We start from the raw sequence: 21,865 nt of genomic DNA on the forward strand, positions 1-21,865 counted from the left end.
CAGCTGGTTTAAAAAACTGTAAAGGTGTTTTCCCCTCAGGATTACAGGCGACTGGGCGTGGTTGCTGAGCTCTGAATTTCATTGTTACACTCCCGGGTTATTAAATCAGCTTTTTAAAAGACCAAATTTTATTTGGCAGTTGTTTCGCCACTGTCAGTTAGAGAGATATTCCAACTCTCAGCGTGTCTATATAAAAATAACTTCATACTATTGCACTAGGAATGGGAAGGGACATAAGGCTGTTTATTACACTAGTTCTCAAAGTTTTGTAATAAGGTTTTATTTTTTCTTCAACTTGTTTAATTTTGATTGGTTGGTTTACTAAGTTGAGTGCCCAAACATTTCGACCACTAATTGTAATCTATAGAAGGTGCAATTTTGTGCATCATCAATGGGATATACATCAATTAATCGGCCATTGCCTTATCCATTTGATAAGCCTATTTCTATAAAAATAATTTCGCTACCATTGAATGTAAAAGTTCTTTGAAAATAAAAAAACAACATTATTATTGAATTAGTATATTTGATTATTTTACATTGCCTCACTGGAATAATTAATCTTTAACACATGTTACAATTTTGTCATTTTTTTTACAGAGGATACAATTATACAGTTTAATTTTACACAAGTAATTCACATTTTTACCTCAGTTGTTTTAGTATATATATTAATTACGAGGTCATTTTATAGAGGCATATGTTAAAGAAACAATTATAAAATCTACCAAAATGAAAACTGAAAAGTAATTGGCTGTTGTTAAAAGGGAAAAGCCCAAAAAAGCTTAAGTTGTCATTTTGGCAGAAAAAAATATGTTTACAAGTATACCTAGTACTTTAAATTTATTAGAAAAACATAATAAAATAATTTAATATCTTCTTTTTATTTGTATTAATGTCAATAAATGCAGAAAATAATGAGTTTTAGACATGAATTAATACAAAAATAAACAAAAACAAAACAGTATGAGACGTTAAAATATGTACAGAAAACGATTAACTATTCACAAAATTAAAAAATAACTATACAATGAAATAATAGAAGGTAACAAAACCCGTGATGAAATGAGCAAAATTTAATTTGTAAATTATAAAATAATTCACTGTAAAATTTATTCAAATAAAAGTTTGGATCTAGTGCAGTTCATGGTATAACGATTATCTAAAAAAATCTATGAACTTTAAAGGCTGCTAGCTACCAAACGGCATGTCCGCACACCATGTTAAGCGATTTATGAATTCCTATAAATAATCTGGAATAGACAATATCCAATAATGCACAGGGAAAGCTTTACTGAAGAAAAAATGCTCTTTTATGTGCACTCCAAATTAACTGTACATTATTGAGTAATGGCTATTCCAGATTAATTGTAGGCCTTCTTTTGTCGCCAGCATAACCTATACGTTCCACCGTTTGGCCGTTAGCAGCCCTTTAAGGATATTTTTTGGGATATTCGTTACCAGAAATATTTTACCGTGAACTGCACCTTATCTGAATAATTTTTATTGTGTTTTAAATATACTATTATTACTATTTGTAAAAGTATTGTGATTTCATTAATTATTGATTAACACTATTTAAATAACTAAATAAAAATTATTAAGTAATATTTTTTAATATGATTGCACATATGATTTTAAATCTACCAGTTTCAGATTTTGATTTAATTCAAAAAGACCTTATTTGTATACAATTTTTTAAGCAAACAAATCACAAAAAAAAATAAATGAACTTTATTCTTATGATAAAGAGAGAGAAAAAAAGTTTTTTTAATCTTTGGCTTTAAAAAGCTCAGAGTTGACTAGTACAGCGCACAGAAACATAAAGATAATAAATTTAAGCTTAGTAATATGATTTCCAGTTTGGATTTAAAACCGATAAATATCCACTGGATTTGAACCGGTTCTCAGCTATACTAAAAATCATGTTTAGCATCGTATAACAGATAAAATCCCACGAATATTACAATAAAAATCATAAAATTAATACCAGTTTTGTTAGCCCAGGCCTTCGGCTCCTCGGGGCTAACAAAAATTTAATTTTATTATCCGAGGAAACCTATCTATAATACTATGCAATAATAATTACCAAAATGTAGGTTAAGCTTAACGATTTATTTTATTTCACATCTATTTTACTACTAAAATCGAGGAGATTTATATTCCATTGTCCTCCCCTCCATTAAAAATACCCCTTTTAATCAAATACCATTTTGTAATGCATATAGAATAAGTGGATATTGTGAGAGATGAGAGATTACAACTCTTATAAAATGTTTCTCCAAGCTGACTAATACTATCCCCTTCCCTACCCATGGAGGAACGTATTGACCAATATCTGAGGACTATATTAGTAACCTAAATAAATGACAAAAAATCACCTATCATAATATCCACGAATTCCATATATATTCATCTTAGAAATAGTTTTAAGAAAGGACAATCCGAAACGCAGGTTTTTAATATCAGAACACCTAATCAATTAATTGTTAATAATTGCAGATCTTACATTTTGGTTTAAGAGATTTCTAAACAGATCTAATAAAAATACTTGAAACAAGTTTTATTTACCTAATTTGAATATTTTTCAGTGAAACAAAATTTGAGATTTTTCCTCCTATTCAATATATTTGAGAGATTGCAATATGCAGGAATCTTAAGGGACAATGAACGATAACTTTATGTAAATCCCAATGAGGATAAATAATTTTACCCCTTCTATAGATAGAAATGATTAGTTCAAAAATTTAGCCATTCCTAGTTTGGAACCAACCAATCAAAATTCAGTACCAAAAGTTTTTGAGGTTATAAAACTTTGGGGACAAGTGTAATTTAAAGTCCAATGGCTCCCCCCTCTCTGAGAAATATATGAGTTAACTTAGGCAAGAGTAAGTTTTAATTGAAGACTAAATATTTTTTTCTTTAATGATTATTTAAGAGCAAGCACCTTTTATCAAAAAAATGCTGTTATTTGCAGTATGCCAAAATGATGGCGGAAAATTAGAAGCATAAAAGTTTTTCTTTATGTAACATTTATATTCTGTAGAATAATTTCATTCTAATTTCCCGACACAAATTGCAAAATAAATCAGTTCATTTAGGAATTCAGGAATTAGGGGATAGGACATTTGGCAATAAATACAACAAAATAAATGGATATAGAATACGTGGATATTGTAAGAGAATCTAGCATACCCAGATAAATGTCTCTCCCAGCTGGCTAATATATCGATAACCCTCCACTATAACGTTACCAAATCCCCTCTCTTGACCATATAGGAACATATTGACCATTAACTGAGGTCTATAGAAGTAATTTAGAATTTCCCCTCTCACAATATCCACGTATTCTATATCCATTGAATTAATTCATGTTGGTTGAGCTATTTAGAAAAAAAATTATTTAAGTTTTTTTTAAATATCGTCTATCCCCAAAAACCTGAAAATTTTGACAAATGGCTTTAATCATAAGCTCCTATTATCTTTACCCAACTAACTTAATCAGAGGAAAATTCTTAAAATAAATTTTCAAAAATCTTCCAATTTTTACAAGAAAAAAACCGCCAAACAAAAATAAATAAACATCCCATAAAATAAAAAAATTACATATGCCTCTTTACTTACATTTTATATATTCTATTCTATTATGATATTTTTCAATTTAACTTTACTTTTAGTTAGCCTATTTGTATATTATTATTCTTATTAATATATAAATGAAAATATTTCCATTTAAGTTTAGTTCTTGTTTTATTTTTAAACAAACTTTGATTGTATTTCTCTGAGGATCTTTAAGTTAGATTTTACATCAAGTGTCAAAATAAAATAGCATAATTTTTATTTGTAGCCATTATGTACACAAAATTACAATTAGATTCAAGAGAAATTTGATTTTAGGTAAATAAGTTGGAAAATCTATTAATTTACCCCCCTCCCAAGAAAATTGTGTCATTTATGATTCTTTTTTTAGGCTAGGTTAAGTTAGGTTAATTAAAACTAAGGCCCCGTAGGGTATAATTGGATTATATAAAGATGCCAAACATGCAAAAGACGTCCAAATTTTTTTTTTTTTTGGGGGGGGGGGATTTACCTAATACAACCTCCCTCCTCGAATCCTAGATATTATTGAGTCAAAATAGGAATTCAATTTATTGAAAATAAGATAGAAAAAGATATTTTCTTAAATCTGTAATTTTACAAGGAACCATGTTTAATAATAATTTTTGTACAAAATGGCAACAAATAAAAGTTGAGAATGCGTGTGCATTAATTTTCAGAGAGCAAACTTACAGGTATACGAGGATAGAGCAATAGAAGATAAAATTATTGTTTCTCCCAGTTCAATAATAGTTATCCATCGCATCGTATTATAGACAGCTTTCCGCGGATATTAAAGGAAAAAATTATAAGATTAAAGCTAGTTTGCTAGCCCCGAGGGGCCGATGGCCTGAGCTAACAAAACTGGTTTTAATTTCATGATTTTTATTTTAATATTCATTTCATAGAAAATTATCTGCAATACGATGCTATACATGATTTTTCTGTATGGCTGAGTAACGGTTCTAATTCAAAGGGTGTCAATCGGTTTTGAAGCCATACTGGAAAAATTTAGCTTATTTTCTCAATATTTGATGAACATGGAACACTTTATCATGTATATAAATAATTTTAGGGGGAAAGAGGAGAAACTTAATTTTTCTTCCATTATCCCATCCGTGTATCCCTGTCGGGTTTATTAATTAAGAGTTTGGATAGAGTTTAAAATAAAGAGAGTTCTGTTGGCACCTCACAATAAAGCACAGGGAACTAAAGGGATAAGACAATAGCCGATAAATTGATGTACATCCCCTATGATGATGCGCAAAATTACCCCTTTTGTTGATTACAACATTAACAAAATAAAATCTCCTCATGTTTGCTAAATTATTTTATGCAGTATTAATAACCAATTATCCCTGCTTTCATAAGTATAATTGAAAAAAAAAAAATTATTATTATTATATACTCTTACTGATAAATTATTTTACATCTTAAAATTGCATTGGCATTTGAACTCAAAATTAAACATCAATTAGAGAAATTTTTGTTATGTAAAAATAAGAAAAATAGCATAAACCTAAATGTCACAGTAATCTGATTTGAAATAAGCAAGTTTGGCTTTGTCTGAACAGAAAATGTTCTGATTTATGGTAGATACACACTTCCTTGTGATGTAAATGAAGAAGAATAGCTTGGGAGAAATTTAAATAGCCATTGCCTCATCCCCACAGAATATATGCCTAAAACAAAAAAAGAAATAAATAGAAGAAAGACTAAATTTTAGTTGTAATCCTTACATAAAAGTAACATGATCTCTGACGGTCTGTCCCGATGGACTTCGCTAATTGCTGAACCGATATGGTTCTCTTTTACCAGTGAAGGTGTAGATTTGTTTTGGGGGAGAGTACAAACACCCTTAATTAAAAGTAAGGTGGACTCCTCTCACACTTAAAGTGCCCCTAGAGGCTAATTGTAGTTGTAATTTGTTTTTAAAAAATTCGGTTAAAAATCTTCAAAATTCTGAATTTTTTTACCTGTATTGATCAATTAAAGTCTGCACAACGTCTTCAAGATGCGGCCGCATAGTTTCAAACTAAATAAATGAATATCAAGATCCAGGAAACTGCTGATTCTAACAGATAAAATCATCATAATAATGTTTCCTAACATTTTTCAAAAAATCAGAGTTGAATTGAGAATAAAGACAATTATTTTTACAATTAGCAAAGCTATTTGAAGAGAGAAAAGGACAGAAATGGCGAAAGTGTACTGAATAGAGAGCAGTTTAAAAAATGCTAGAAAGACTACCGAATAGAGAACTGTTTACAAAATAAGGGAAAGAGTACTAAATAGAGGACAGTTTATAGAATAAAGGAAAGAGTACTGTATAGAGAAAAGTTTACAGAATACGGGTGAGAGTAATGAACATAGAATAGTTTATAGAATACATGAAAGAGTACCGAAATAGATAACAGTTTACAATATATAACAATGAGTACCATATAGAAAACAAAGTTTTTGCAAAAAACCGAGTTGGATACGTCACAGAGAACTGAATGACAAACATAAACTTGTAGTAGTTTAGAATAAAAAACAAAACAAAGAAGTGCCTTACCTTGTTTAAATCGCCAAATTCATACTGTAGTAAAGTAGGCCACCAACAAATAGCCAAATTTTTACTGTCCATACAGTTTTCTTTACTCTTTTCTGTCACCCTAAAAAAATATTAGAATATTTAATGAATCCATGTATATAGGGATGAGAATAAGGTACAACCAAGGGATTACAGGGATAATAAAATGGCCAATTAATCGATCCCTAATGATGATACACATTCTATAGACAACAGTTAGTGGTTAAAATGCTTGGACACTCAACTTATTGAACAAAACAATCAAAATTCAATAAAAGTTTCAAAAGCCAACGAATACCTAAGAAACGTTATTATAAATTTTGGGTTTAGTGTAATTAACAATATCACCCGCCTCCTTTAATACAACCATAGGTTATAAATAGCATACTTTTTAGTTTGAGCTGTTCGTTCTGCTATCAAAAGAATATTTCTTATAAAAGGACATCTTATCTTATCTTACTTATAATCACTTCCTTGGTAAAGCATGTGTATAGCTTTAGTGTACTCTAATTAATCTAACATTTTCTATCCATGCACATAAAGTCATCCATACCTGACAAAATGAGTGAAAATAAGTTGGAGTAGACAATCCATAAGCAGGCTAATATTAATACGTGAAAGAGTACCGAGTAGAGAACAGTTTACAGAATACTTATACAGGAAAGAGTACCGAATAGAGAACAGTGTACTGTAGAGTACCAATTCAGAACCAAAATTCCTCTTTACCTGACAAAATGAGTGAAGATAAATTTGAGAACAGCATAATTACTCTTGGGCAGACAGTCAATTAGCTTCTTCAACTCTGTCAATCTTGTCTGCTTGTCCTAAAATAATTAAACAGATTAGGTAATACCTTGATGTAAGTTTGTATTAATAAACTAAATTGTTAAACAGATGTTCAGTGGTCATAAAAAAACAAAATAATAAATGATTATTAAACAGTAAACATTTACCGAACACTTCTATACATAAAACAGCAGCTAATTATTACCTGGATGACTGCAACAGTTTCTAGGCTATCCATATGCTCGGGCGACAGAAGTGGGGGCAGCCGTTTGAAGAAGAAGTCTTTAACGGCTGTGGCAACTGCGTTTACGGCTATATCTAAATCTTCCAGTGAGAAATCCTAAATAAATAATAATATGTAAATATCTTTATGGAGGGCGATAAATTGATGTACACCCAAATTAAGAGCAAATATACACCTTTTAGATTAAGATTATAATTATTGGTGCAAACATTTGGACCCTGCTAGTTGCTACAACCCAATCAGGATTTCAACCAAGTCTAAAAGTTTGTTAGCCAAACAAAGATGACGTTTATAACATTTTGGAGACCAATTTACTATACACTCCAAAGACCCTTCCCTCCTTACATATAATTTTGAAGAAAATAATATTTATATAAAAAAAAACTGGCTATTTCCCTAAAAATTACAACCGAACACAGACACCAACCCCTCCATTATTTAACATCATAAGGGGGGGGGGGGGTTGTATATTTACCTCAGGTAAGGTAAAAGGTAGCCCCACAGGGTAAGGTCCTCCACACGTGTCGGGTTTTAAATAACCGCCCCTGCCTTATTTTCATTTCTATACCGTGACGAAAAAGGAGGGGTTTGTTGTATCTATAGCACTTTGAGGGAAAGCACGAATTACCTTATTTTCATCATATTCTTTAAATATGAGATCTACGTGTGCTCGATTTCCAGGAACTCGGTACAAACCTTCGGCATCTAGTCCCTAAATTAGATAGATAGATAATAAATATCCAGGATAGATAGTTAGATGGATAATAGATATCCAGGATAGACAGATATGTGCCCTGAACAAACCTTCCACAATAGATATCAAGGTTAGATTATATATTCAGATAGATAGTTGGATAGATAATAGATATTCAGAATATATTATAGTTAGAGATATATATTTAGATAGATAATAGAAATCCAGGATAAACCAACATGTAAATATCAAATATAAATTAGATAGCTAGATGATAGACAAACGAACCAAGATAACTTATAAAGGTACTAGTTTGAAGATTATAGAGAATCTTCACACATAAATTAGCAGTATATCTAAAATTCATATTTACCCCATAGGGTTACGGACTGACTGACGGACGGACAGATAGACAAAGTAAATTATAGAGTAGCATTACTAAAAAATGTAGAATATTTACCTGTGACTCAATGAATGAGATTGTTTTACTGAGAAATACTGGAACTGGGTTGGTATCACTAGCTCTGAATATTAATTATAAATAGAATATTTCTTGTAATGCTAATTTAAGAAACCTTGTAATAATCTTAGGATCCAGAAATATTTCAGCAATATTTGCTCTTGATATGGATAGATGGATAGTTAGAGATGGATTGTATCATTAGCTCTGAATATTGGTAGATAGTTAGAGAGGTTTCGTATCTGAAACCCTGAATATACTATAGATATAATCTAGTGCAACAATCTATAAATCAGCCAACAGGAAAACAGCAGAGAAACAACCTGGCCATATTATTGGTTATATAGTGTACAGATTTTTGTCAGAAGCGGTTTATTTTCGAGTCAGCGATACTTTCTTAGGATAAAGCTTTACTTGGTTACATTATATCGTATAATATGAAACAATGAAGCGTATGACAAAATTGTATACTAATAGTTGAATTTCTTAGGATAAAGATAGATTTCGGGAAAGATTGATATTAGAGCGAAAAATATTTAAAAATTTAAAACAAGCCATAAGATCTAATATATAGTAATTCAATTTACGTCTAAACTTTAAATTTTACCTATAGTAGACGAATAAAGATTTTCAGTTACGCTATGTTTGAGAATATGAAACTTCAAGAAATATGACAGTGTTCCAAAATCAGTTTTTATTTAGAATTATAGTCTATTGTATTTGTTACAAAACAATTTCCAAAACTATTTTAGGAATGTTTACTTATTTATGTTCTAGCCTGCATGTTAAAATTAATGATTTTAATTTGGTTGGTTTACTTTAGCAGTTTTGTCAAATACCCCCTTTGGCGAGAAATTTTGGTAGTGAAGCTACTCATATCTTTTCTCGCAGTGCACAGAAATTTACGAAAAATACATATTTTGCGCATTTTCTTTAGCCATGCGCTCCATGTGCAATAATGGAGTATTGCACTTTTATATTATTTGCAGGCCTACTTAAGCACCAATTACAAATGATTTGCAAACATAACGTGCATTGTACGCTCATCCGTTTGGCCACTTTAAAGTTCTTGTTTTTTTTTTGTGTGGAAAATTTGATCATCAATTTACTGTGAACTTCAACAGGCCCAAAAATTTTATTTGTTTATAATCTTTTTGTGGTTGAAAATCCAGTCCTTTTGATGTTTTTATTAACTATTTACCTAGCAATAATAATCAGGGATCTAAAGGGACAAGACAATGGTATACAAATTGATGTACATCCCCTATGATGATGCACAAAATTATCCCTTCTTTAGATTTAAATTAGTGGTTAAAATGTTTGGAAACTTAAATTAATGAACCAACCAATCAAGATTCAATGGAAGTCCCAACAGTTGTAAAGCCAACGAATACAAAAAAGTTATTATAAAACTTTGAAGACTAGTGTAATAAACAGCCCAATGCCCTCTCCCTCCCTGAATAATAATTCAACTTACACAAGTCTATTGAAAATTTATAGTAAATGCCACGACAAACTTTTTATTTATGTTTATGGAGAAAATTATTCAACTTTCTATTTGCATTCATTCAACATTGAATAAAAAATTAATCAAAACAAGAATGACAACATTCAGTACAGCGAAGGTTAAGAAAACAAACGGACAAACGAACATAAACAATTCTAGAGTATGTAAACATTAGATACTGATAAAAAGAAAATGCATGATACTCCATGTAGAAATACGTCTATCTTGAGACGCTTATGATGCTTTATCGTCTTAGGATTCCCCATGTGAAATATCATATCAAGAAGAAAATTTTTCTGTTACAAGAATCCTCAACCTAGGTTTGAAATAAGAAGCACGATTCTAACAATCAATGGTACCATTAACAGATGGACAAACGGACTTACACTTAATTTAGAAGAGATTTGATCAAAGTGTTCCTAATCATACCTGAAATCCTCAAGGCAGGCATTTCCCTGGACACTGTTGGCTTTAATTCCAGCCCTGGCCGCTATTTTCTTCTCTGCCTTCTCTTTTCTCTTCTCCTCCTTTGCCTTTTCTTTCTCCTCCTTCCTTTCTCTCTCCCTCTCTCTTTTATCAAGCTTGGCCTGCTCCTTTTGTCTCAGCTTCTCCTCCTTCTCTAGTTTCCGCCTTTGCTTCTCTGACTGCTCACCCCCTGCCCCCGCATCCCCCATAGGGGAGCACAGGTCCTTACCCTCCCCTCCACCTGGTGGCCCTCCTCCTAAAAATAACAAATATTACAAAGAGACTAAAATTATTTGAATTATACAAAGTGAATTGACTATTAGTGAATTGAGCCTTATTCTAAAATAATTTGTCTCCAATGGTTCTTTGATTCAGAAAGGCCTTGTTTTCAATATTTTACAAAGAGACTATTTAATAATTGTAAAAAATTAATAAAAAGATCCTAAGAGTATAGTCCCATATATTTATTCAATCAAGTGTAATGTTGCAAAGAGACCAAGTTTATGTTCCAATAAGCTTGAATTAGTAGTTCAAATGAAAACTAGTCCAATAAAACTTAAGCATTTCTTATATTTTATTTAACAAAGCCAAAATAAGTTAAATCATGAATTAAGCTAGAAGACCGTGGGACATTTCATAAGCTTCAACAGAGCAAAAAGTGCACTTTTTAATTAAGCTTTAGAAAAACTATTTCTATAAAAGCATCCATTCAAAGCTCTCTTTGAATAAAATTATGTATGCATGTTGGATGTAATTTGCATGGATAAAACCACTTCGAAATCTATCAAGCACAGCCTTTATAAAAACCTGTCAAGTTGCTCTATTCAGAATTAATTTTCAAGAGTGCTTCTAGATCAAGTTTTGATAATAAAAGGTTTTCTCATTGCATTTTTGAATAAAGAATAGTGTTTGATAGGGAGTGGGGACAAAACACCTAATTTAAAAATGCCTAACTAAAAATGCCTATATAAAAACACCTAAGTTTAAAAATACCTAATGTTAAAAACACCTACGTTAAAAACACCTAATTTAAAAACACCTAATCTATAAATGCCTAATTTAAAAACGCCTAACTAAAAATGCCTAACTAAAAATACCTAATTTTAAAAAAGTCTAATTTTAAAAATGCCTAATTTAAAAATACCTAATTTTAAACTATCTAAACGCCTAATTTAGAAATGCCTAATTCTAAAATATCAAATATTTGCGGCACGCTTCGCGCGCCATTTTACCCCCCACCCAAAAAAAAAACAAATTACCTCCCCCCTTAAAAAAATTTTATCCCCCCTCCAAAAAAAGCTTGGACGCCCCTGCATTTTCACAATGAAGCTTCCCGTATGTCATGGGAAGGTTTTGGGAGGTTACCAACACCTTCCAATGAGAAATCACCCTTTGAAAAAATCCCCCCCCCCCCTCCGTTTTTTAATATTTCTTCAATCTTTCTTTATCAAACTAGAACAAAAATGGGGGATGATTAACTATCACCCCCCAAGAAAAAAAAGGGATGTTACGGCTACTTAGGTTAGGGAAGAAACCAAAAAAATTAAAATTCAACCTTTGAAATTCTGGAGGGGGAGGGGGGGTTCATGAACCCTCAATCCCCCCCCCTCCCCCAAAAGATGTAATTGAATTCGCCTCCGCACTGCAATCGCCCCTAGAGGCCTCTAGGGGGCGTAGCCGCCGGTTTAATAAATTTAACAACAGTTTTAAGATATACTTAAAATTAGGTTTTTTTAGATTAGGTATTTTAAAATTAGGTATTTTTAAACTTAGGTATTTATAGTTAGGTGTTTATAAAATTAGGCATTTTTAAAGTTAGGTGTTTTGTCACATTAGGCATTTTTAAAATTAGGTATTTTTAAATTAGACATTTTTAAATTAGGTATTTATAAATTAGGTGTTTTGTCACATTAGACATTTATAAAATTAGGCATTTTTAAATTAGGTATTTTTAAATTAGGTGTTTTGTCCCCACTCCTTTGATAGCGATAATTGTATTAATATCGATTGACTTCTCATTTCTTTTATTGAAAAGTCTCTCTCCATTTTTTTTAGGGAGGGGGGGCTAAGCATTTTTTGATGCTTTATCCATAGCAATTACATCTACATGCATAATTTCCATTATAAATATAATGAATACATAATTCACATTATAATATCAGGATCAAAGCACTCCATGTTAACTTTGAAAACAATTTGTTTTAGTTTTGGTGTTTAGGTTAGGTAAGAACTACACAGCTGCTTTAATGTGGAATTGGGTGGAAGGGTGGAAAAACTGGTAAGGACAGAAAATGCCCTAAATATCAAAAGAGAAATACATTCAATTCTGCTTAAAGAATTTTAGATATAAAAGTATTAACTTAGTTTTTAGACAAAACTATTTAAAACACAAAAAGCCAAAACTATGCCTTCACATTAATACATTTAGTTTTTCTTAAGCAGATTAATACTGAAAAATTATGTATAGCATCAAATTACAGACAATTTTCCAAGAATAAAAAAGTCAAAAAATTATCATCAGTTTTGTCAGTTTTATATCATTATCTTACAAAACTTAATTTTAATATCTGCGGAAAGCTGTTTATAAATGAATGCAATAAATATCTATTATCTCTCTTAATGTTTGGGGCAGTTCAAGTTCTTCCATAATATAAAACTCAACTTTTCATTAATCAATAACTGGTAAAGTCACAAGGTTATTGTTTTCAGTTTGTTTTGTACATATGTCTCACCTTAATCAATACTTAATACTTGTAGCAAAGTTTGTGTTGATATAAGACAAACAATATAAATGTATACATATATAATCAAACAGAAACATATTTTGTATCTTTTCTTAAATTAATGTATAGAACATATTATATGATGCTTTATTAAAGCAATCTTAAATTGTCTAACCTAAAATAATAGAAAAGACCTTTTCTCATAGAGATGCTACAGATCTCAAAGCAAAAGAACAAGAAAGCGACTTAACAAAGGTTAAGCATTAATCTTACCCCGCCAAAATGTACGCCTACGACTCCAAGGCCTTTGACCTAAGAGGATTTTAGTCACTTATTTAATAACAAGGATGAAACATCCGAAAATAGGTATCAAAGCACAAAGAAAATCATGATTGGACAAACGAACAAAGTGTATTTTAAGGCAGATATTCAGTTAACAAAGAAAGAAAACCAAACAGATAATTTTCTAGAAAAATATACAATGAAACCTTTATAAGTTTTATGTCTTTTAAAGCTGCAAATGACAAACAGACCGACGGACTAAGTAAAATGTATACTTGATGATCATAGGCAGGGGCGTCCAAGCTTTTTATTTTTGGGGGGGTAAAATTTTTTTAAGGGGGGGGTAATTCGGTTTTTTTTTGGGGGGGGGGTAAAATGGCGCGCGAATCGCGCCGCAAATTTTTTTTACCCCCCCCCAAAATTTTTACCCTGGGGGTAAAATTTGCTTGGGGGGGTAATTACCCCCCCCTGAAATCTGTTGGCAGGGGTAAAATGTGTTTACCCCCGGGGTAAATTTTTTTGGGGGGGTAATTTAAATTTTATCAAAAATTTAGTATTGTTATAGATTTTCTATTTTGGGGGGGGTATTTACCCCCCCAAAATTGTTTGGGGGGGGGGGTAAATACCCCCTCCTAAATAATTGGGGGTGCAGGGGTAAATTTTAAATGGGGGTAGGGGGGGTAAAATGAAAAAAAATTTGGGGGTGCCTACGGCACCCCCAAATTTGTTTGGGGGGGGTAATCGCCCCATTACCCCCCCCCCTTGGACGTCTATAATCAGATAATATTACTGATAGACTGACAGATAAAGGGAAATATAGAGTAGCTAATAAGATAATTTTGCTTTAATTTTCACCAGCTAAAAAGAACAAATCTCAAGTTTTAAAGTGATAGGATCAAAGACAATAACGTTCAATAGTGGCTCAGCTATTTGAAATGACAAAGAAAGAGTGAGAAAGAAAGAATAAAAAAAAAAACATTTATTTTCCTCTCCCTTTAATCCTGAATTATGCTAAGTAAACTCAGGGGTGGAGGAGGAGGCATGGAACTGTATATTCACTGACATCCAAAGTTGTATAACAACTTTTCAACTTATATTTGTTCGCGCAAAAACTTTGGGTACCTTTATTAAATTTAGATTAGATGGTTCAAAAAAAAGTAGTTTCCAAACTTTTCAACCAATAATTTTAATCTACAGAATGGATAATTTTGTGTATTATCATTGACAGTTTTATTGTTTTATCTCTTTAAATTCCTGAGTAAATTAAATTAGGTATAAACTTGATGATTTCAAATTGAAAAGGAATTGGAATTGAGCCAGGTCATATCAGGGAGGGAGGAGACATTGGACTGAAAATTTTACACGTCCTTAACCATGGGAGGTAAGCATAATTTTATCATGGATTGTCTTATCCTTTAAGATCCCTGGGTCTTTAATGCACTAGATATGAAAACACAAAGATTTGATTTTGAACAGTAAAATATCTTCCATATGATAGTAATTATACCTATAGTAGATTGTAAACATTAATTAGAGATAGAATTAGGTTCAAATAATCTTATAATAATAATACACTTCTTCCCTGATTAAAATAGGATATAACTCATTAGCAAAAACTGCTCCATAAGCCAGGTTCAATGTCTATGTCCGTTCAATCTTAAGGTTAAAAACTCTTTAAAAAATGAAAAAAAAAACTCGCCAAATTATTTCTTTTTTGATAGCAATTACTGTAGTTAATACAAACCAGATACAAAAATAATGATAATAATAATCATTTAGCTGGTAAACAAGTGGAGAGCAATATTATTCTTGGTTAGGCTCCATTTCTTAGACCATTTATTTAGTGTCAAAATTCTAGTTATTTGTATCCTTTACTTTATCATCATTAATAAAAATTCATTTAGTTAATATATCACAAGAATCTACTTTTCAAACTGTATTACAGTCTACTTTTCTCTGGTAAATTGCTGAAGGTGGGCTATTAGGGAGGAAATTTTCCTTATTATTTAATATAATACTAATTTCAGTTTTGTTATTCCCGACGGGCTGAAGGCCCGGGCTGAACAAACTGGCATTAATCATCAGATTTTTAAAATTGTATGTATTACCATACTATACATTAGTTTTCAGTATGGCTGTGAACCACTTCTAATCCAGCGGATATTATTCGGTACTTGAATAGATATTAGCAGAGAACAATATCATTATCATTAAACTTGCAACAACTTATCCTGAACAATGTAAAGTAATCCTGTAAGTAATTAAGATATTCTAAAGTTTAACTTTAATTAAAGCCAAGCTTTTCTGCATTTATGGTCTAACTGTTCGTGTGAAGAGATATATGATTTTTAATTTAGTCATGTTAGAACTGATCCATTGATTTGAAACTTACTCTAATCTCGAGGGGCAATAGTTCTTACTTAGCCTAGCCTTGCCTAACCCCAAAAACATTAATTTTGTTTATTAAAGAGGTAGTTTCACAAAAGGCATTTAAACTTAATTTAGTGAACCGCATATTTTTTCCTGGTTAATTGGTTTAACTACATTTATATGGCATATATTTGAAAGAATTTTAATTTTCTACCACGTAGTTTTTAAAATATCAGGACTTGAAAATCGTCTTTTTGAATTGCATATATCACATAAAGACGATTTTCAAGTCTTGATATTTTCAAAACTACGTGGTAGAAAATTGAAATCCTTTCAAATATATGCCATATAAATATAGTTAAACCCATTAACTAGCAAAAAGTATGCGGTTCACTAAATTAAGTATAAATGCATTTCGTGAAACTATCCCTTTAAGCCTTATTAACTTGCCAGTGATCATACTTTTAAGCTTTAATAATTATCTTACAACAAGAAATAAACCCTTGACAAAATCTATTGTTGGTATAAAAAGAAAACTTAAAGGTATAATACAAATTCTTTGTAAAAGACAAGAAGGGAGGGAACATTGGCCAGTAAATTACAATGATACCCAAAGTTTCATAACCACATTATCTTATTTTGGATTGAATATTTAATGGTTTGTTTCAAACTAGTAGTGATAAAACTTTTCAACCAATAATTATAAACTACATAAGGAGTAATTTTGTTTATCATCATTGGAAATGTATATCAAATTATCCTGCATTGTCGTATCCCGTAAGACCCTTTATAAGGTATTAGTAAACAGAGCTACTGAGGAGTAAAATCCTATATGGTGTTGGATCATTAATAATAAAAAGGTGTAGTTGCACGAAGTGCATTTAAACTTGAATTTAGTGAACTGCGTATTTTTTCTGTTCAATAGTTAAAACTACATCAATAGGACATATATTTGAAAGAATTCAAATCTTCCACCAGGTAGTTTTAAAAATATCAAGACTTGAAAATCATGTTTTCTTTGATATATGCAACTTAAATGGGTATCCTGTTTTCACAATAACAGCATAATGACTATTTTGATTGTGCTTAATTGATGGCTATTTATTGTAATATATACCTATATGATGGCATTCTTGTAGCTTGTGCTTGTAATGAAACTTTTTAAATGTACCCCATGCAACTATCCCTTTAATTGAAATGAAGTTCATAAATAAACAAGAAGATTAAGTACATACCCTATGTAAGCAAACAAAAAAATTATATATTTCTGAAGTAAAAATTTGCTATAATTTATGAACACTCATTTATGCTGTAAAGTTTGCACACCCTGTGTAAGCAATTAAGAAGATTGTATCTTCCTTGCCAGAAATATAATATTATCTTTTATCATACTAATATCTTTTACCAATAGGAAACAAGATATTACATTTTTAGAGTTTAAATTTCTATGTATATTTTTTTTCTTTTTTGGATGGGGGGCGGATGGAGCGATATACAAGCCGGTTACTATTGCGGAAAATGAAGTGAGTTAGTTCTTCGTCTAGGAGGTGATTAGTTCGAATCTAGGCCAAAACTGTTTAAAAATGAAATTTATCAGAAATTCTTCCTACTGCTGCTATGTCAGATAACGACAGTATTAGTTCAAATTACGTAAAATGCCTTGGCATACAAACAGTGAAAGTTTTGACTTCCTAACAATAGTCATTAAATCAAAGGTTTAGGTTTTAATAGTTGGGATGTTAGAACCTTAAGACCTATAACAAAAGCCACGCTTTACATCCAGCCCCAGAGTTTCTGTAGATAAGAAATTATAAGTTGAAAAATATTGACAGTGCTATTTTGAACAAAATAAAGCTATTAAAATAAAAGTAACCGAAGTTTTTTAATTGGCGAATTGAAGAACATGGTAGTTGGTTTTCAGGCTATTTAATTTCTAAATTTAAGTCTTTTGTTGTGTAAGGCATTTTTTCTTCTCCCCTGCCAAGCCCTTTCAAATACAGAGCCCCTAAATGCATAGCCACTTGTAAGTTATAATATTTAAACTAAAATTTAGCAATTTAAATCTATAAAACACTCGGTACATTAAGGTTCATTTTTAAAAATCTTGAATATGTTATTCAAAAGCTTATTGTCATTCAAAAGATTAATGCAATATTATAAGCTCATTTCTCGTATTCATTCGAATCCGGTGGATAGGAACCGGTTCTCATCCATACGAAAAAACTATGACTAGCATCGTATTATATTCAGCTTTCTACGAATATAAAAATGTACAATCATAAGATTAAAACCAGTTTTTTTAGCCGGTGCCTTCGGCACCTCGAGGCTAAAAAAAACTAGTTTTAATCTTATATTTGTAAATTCCATATCCGCGAAAAGCCATTTATAATACGATGCGAGAAATAACTATTATAACTGATTCTACAGGTTAGTAGGTCGTATAAAATCAAAAGTTTATTGCTCCTTTGATTCCTTATGCTACGCTGTTAATTTTGGTTGTCATCCTTGTTTTTCGCCCAGACAATGTATGTATGAATGCATTCTTGCATATACAATACAAGTCTCCACAACTTACTAAAACAAGATTAGTATTCAGAAAAACTTATGCATTTTTCAAAATTCAAAGAGCAATGCTTTGGTCAAAAATATTAATCCAATGAAAATCTGCTAGTAATGCAAAGGAGTAATGTACTTTTTAAAAGGCGAAGACAGACGGACAATTTGTAAACAGTTGTTTTAGATGTCCTACAGGAAAGGACGAAAAAAACATTGTAAGAAATTTAATTTCTGAAAAAGGTAAAAACTGTATGCCTTTTAAATCAAACAGGCATAATAAAACAAGGAACATTAAGTTCAATAGCAAACAAAGCTGTAGCACTGCAAGGAAAAATATATTTTACTCCAAGGGATCTACAGGGATAAGACAATGGCTGATAAATTGATGTACATCCCAAATGATAATACACAAAATAATCCATTTTGTAGATTACAATAAGTGGTTGAAACGTTTTAACACTCAACTTAATGAAAAAAAAACAATCAAAATTCAATATAATTCCAAAAGTTGTTAAGCAAACGAATAAGAAAACATTATTATAAAAATTTGTAGACTAGCAAAATTAACAGCCCAATGTCTCCTCTTTCTCTGATTTTTCCTCCAATTTTATACAATTTAAGCAGTACTATTGTTACACGAGTTAAACATTAATGAGTAAGTAAGAATTATTACAACTTTTGAGTAAAAGTATTTGGTAGGTTACATACCTACTAACAATTGTAGAGTAGCTGTGCTACAAAAAAAATATGAAAATAATGTCTTGCAAACAAAAGGCAAACTAGAAGATTAGAAAACTTTTTGTATATCGTTATTGTATGAAAAAAAATATTTCTTTGTACTTCGGAGTTTTTTTAGAGAAAAACAAACGAGGAAAAATTGTTCAAATGCTTTAATAGTTATTTCTCGCATCGTATTATAAACTGCTTTCCGCGGATATAAAATGTACAATTAAAAGATTAAAACCAGTTTTTTTAGCCCCGAGGTGCCGAAGGCACGGGGTAAAAAAACTGGTTTAATTCTTATAATTGTACATTTTTATATTCGTAGAAAGCTGGATATAATACGATGATAGACATAGTTTTTTCGTATGGATGAGAACCGGTTCCTCTCCACCGGATTCGAATGAATATGAGAAAAATAAATTTTAAATTTATGAAGTTTTTTTTTGTTGAAAATTAGTGAATCAAATTGGGGATATAATGGGATAAGACAATTGATGTGTATCTTCAATGATGATACACAAAATTTCTAATTTCTGTAGATCAAAATTGGTGGTATAAACGTTTGGACACTCAACTTTATAAACCAGACAAACACATTTCAATATAAGCCAACAAATAAGAAAACTTTGGGGACTAGAGTATTAAACAGCCCATTGTGTCCTTCCTTCCTGGAATCTAATTCAAATTATAGTTCATATGTTATGTATTGCTAGGATAAAATAAAAAAACACAGACGAGATTTTATTGGTTAATTAATGTAGTTTTAACTTAAGTAAAACAGTTGATAGCAGTATTTTAATATTTTATCTGCTATGATAAAATTATCATATTTATCTGATTTTGGTACAATGCTTCATAGGAGAACAAGGTACAATATTTTAACAAAATATATCAATTATTAAAAAATGTAGAAATGTCCTGCATCCTGTATTTAGGCAATTATTCTGTTTAAGTTTTGACAATTAACAAGTGTTTAAGTTAGTTTGTTCTTCTGTCTGTTTTCAGAGCTTCGCATTTATGTATGTTGTCATTCTTGTTTACTTAAATTTAAGACAAGAATATCTGGCAATTTTGGATGGAGACTAAAATATTGGTTTCCTTTACTTGTGATGTTGTGATGTGCACTTGGGGGACCTTAGCATTGGGTCGTATTAGTGTATGGAAACATGACTATACAATAAAAAATTATTTTAAGTAGTTAGGCTTTTATTTGAAGCTAAAGACCTCGGAAAATACAGGTCCAAATTTATTGTACTTTTCAGCGAAGATTTACAAAAAACTAGGTGTGGTTCAAGGCCATTTTCCTGACCCGCCCTCCGCTAAAGGGTAGGAGCGAAGCAACTAATTTACATATAAAGAAGTAAGGTTTTCCTGTTTGTCTACTTAAGTAGGAGAGCTTAATCCTACTTATGTCTAAATTAAAAACATATGCTGGTTCTATGCTATTTTCTAACTCTTCCTAAGTTCCTTTAAATATGGATCTCCTTCATGATCGTGAAATATAATGTTAAATAATAATAAAAAAAACTCTTTTAGGCTTGTATTAGGTTTTCAACAATACTTTGTTTATTAGAACTCAAGATAAGGGCTCTAAAATGTGTATTCTTTAAGGTCAGGTTTCTAAGCTCAAACAGGACGCAATCCTGTGGTCATCTAGTGAACCGAACAGATATTAATATTAGTACAAGGAATATATTGTTATTTAACATGTAATAGTCAGGGACTTGAGTTGGTTACACTTTAACTTATCTGACATATGCAAAAACCAATAACATGAATACCTTCAGGTCATATTTAGAGGGGGTTCATTTAGAAAACTAGCCCTGTATTTTCACCAAATTTAGATTGATTTTTTGATTCTCTAGCAGATATGTATTCTAAAGAGGAGGTAGGGTCCTAAAATAGCTTAAAACCCCCCCAATACTTAAATTCAAATCAAAATAGTGTAAAACAATTACAGGAACTATGCGAAGCTTACATAAAATTGAGAGCCAAATTGGTTCAATGGTTAGGAGGATCTTAACAGCCAAGCAATAAAACCTTACAGGATATAATAGACTCTATGAGACCCAAACCAATTCCAGTACCTTACTGCATTATGTAAACAGGTTAAACTAATAATACAGAATACATACATACATTAGTACCCTATAACTGTAATGTAATTTCCAGTATGGCTTAGAAACAGATTAATATCCACTAGATTAGATGTATAGCATCATATTACGAATTTCTAAATATTTTTTTTAAATCATAAGATTAATCTTATAATTTTTCATTTTAATACCTCGGAAAGTTATACGATGCGATAAATAACTATTCCAGCTTATAAAGAAAATGCCTTAGATTATAGTTAAAAGACTAAAGAATGCAAAATATTGTAGTACAAGAATTGTTATATTTTAATAATAGAACCTATGAAAAGCTTTTGATAGGAAATTGCTTAGAACACATTAAATTAAATGGAAGGTGGGAGGGGACATAGGGATTTTTATTACACTAGTCCACAAAGTTTTATAATTCGATGGCTTACCAACTTTGGGGACTTTTATTGAATCTTGATTGGTTGGTTTATTAATTGTAATCTACAGAAGGGGTAATTTTGTGTATCATCATTGGGAATGTACATCAATTTACGATCATTGTCTTTAGATCCCTGCTGGAATGGCCATACACCTTTAGACCACGCTGTCCCTCAATAAAATCAAGAACGTAAGAAATTAAAAATAAGGACACTTTTACTGCATAATAAAGTGGGGTGAGGAGAAAGACTTTGATTTAGGTTTGAGCATATTCGACGCCCCTAAAAGTTTGTGAGAGGAAAACCGCCCAAAAAATGTTTTTATTTGTTGTGGGGCATTCCTGTTCTTATTTTTAAAAGCG

The 21,865-nt window shown here is 31.0% G+C and overlaps 1 protein-coding gene across 8 annotated transcripts in view; it reads right to left on the bottom strand.

The window, feature by feature from the left end:
• Window positions 1-506: 506 nt before the first annotated feature.
• RhoGAPp190 (Rho GTPase-activating protein 190) overlaps window positions 507-21,865 on the bottom strand; it is a 77,735-nt gene continuing 56,376 nt past the window's right edge. For 6 of the 8 annotated variants that reach the window (XM_080148204.1, XM_080148205.1, XM_080148206.1 and 3 more), the window contains 9 exons: window positions 10,293-10,584; window positions 8,357-8,420; window positions 7,831-7,914; window positions 7,164-7,298; window positions 6,899-6,996; window positions 6,155-6,254; window positions 5,574-5,632; window positions 5,117-5,279; window positions 507-3,682 (listed from right to left, as the gene is read on the bottom strand). In XM_080148204.1, coding sequence (XP_080004330.1) covers window positions 5,243-5,279; window positions 5,574-5,632; window positions 6,155-6,254; window positions 6,899-6,996; window positions 7,164-7,298; window positions 7,831-7,914; window positions 8,357-8,420; window positions 10,293-10,584 — 869 coding nt within the window. In that variant the 3' untranslated portion in view covers window positions 507-3,682; window positions 5,117-5,242. Of the gene's footprint in view, window positions 3,683-5,116; window positions 5,280-5,573; window positions 5,633-6,154; window positions 6,255-6,898; window positions 6,997-7,163; window positions 7,299-7,830; window positions 7,915-8,356; window positions 8,421-10,292; window positions 10,585-13,292; window positions 13,364-21,865 lie in introns of those variants that run through there. The other 2 variants (XM_080148208.1, XM_080148209.1) reach the window with 2 other exon arrangements.

The sequence above is a fragment of the Acartia tonsa genome, chromosome 14 (assembly GCF_053477335.1).
Source record: "Acartia tonsa isolate MP-2025a chromosome 14, ASM5347733v1, whole genome shotgun sequence".
Classification (NCBI taxonomy): Eukaryota; Metazoa; Arthropoda; class Copepoda; order Calanoida; family Acartiidae; genus Acartia; species Acartia tonsa.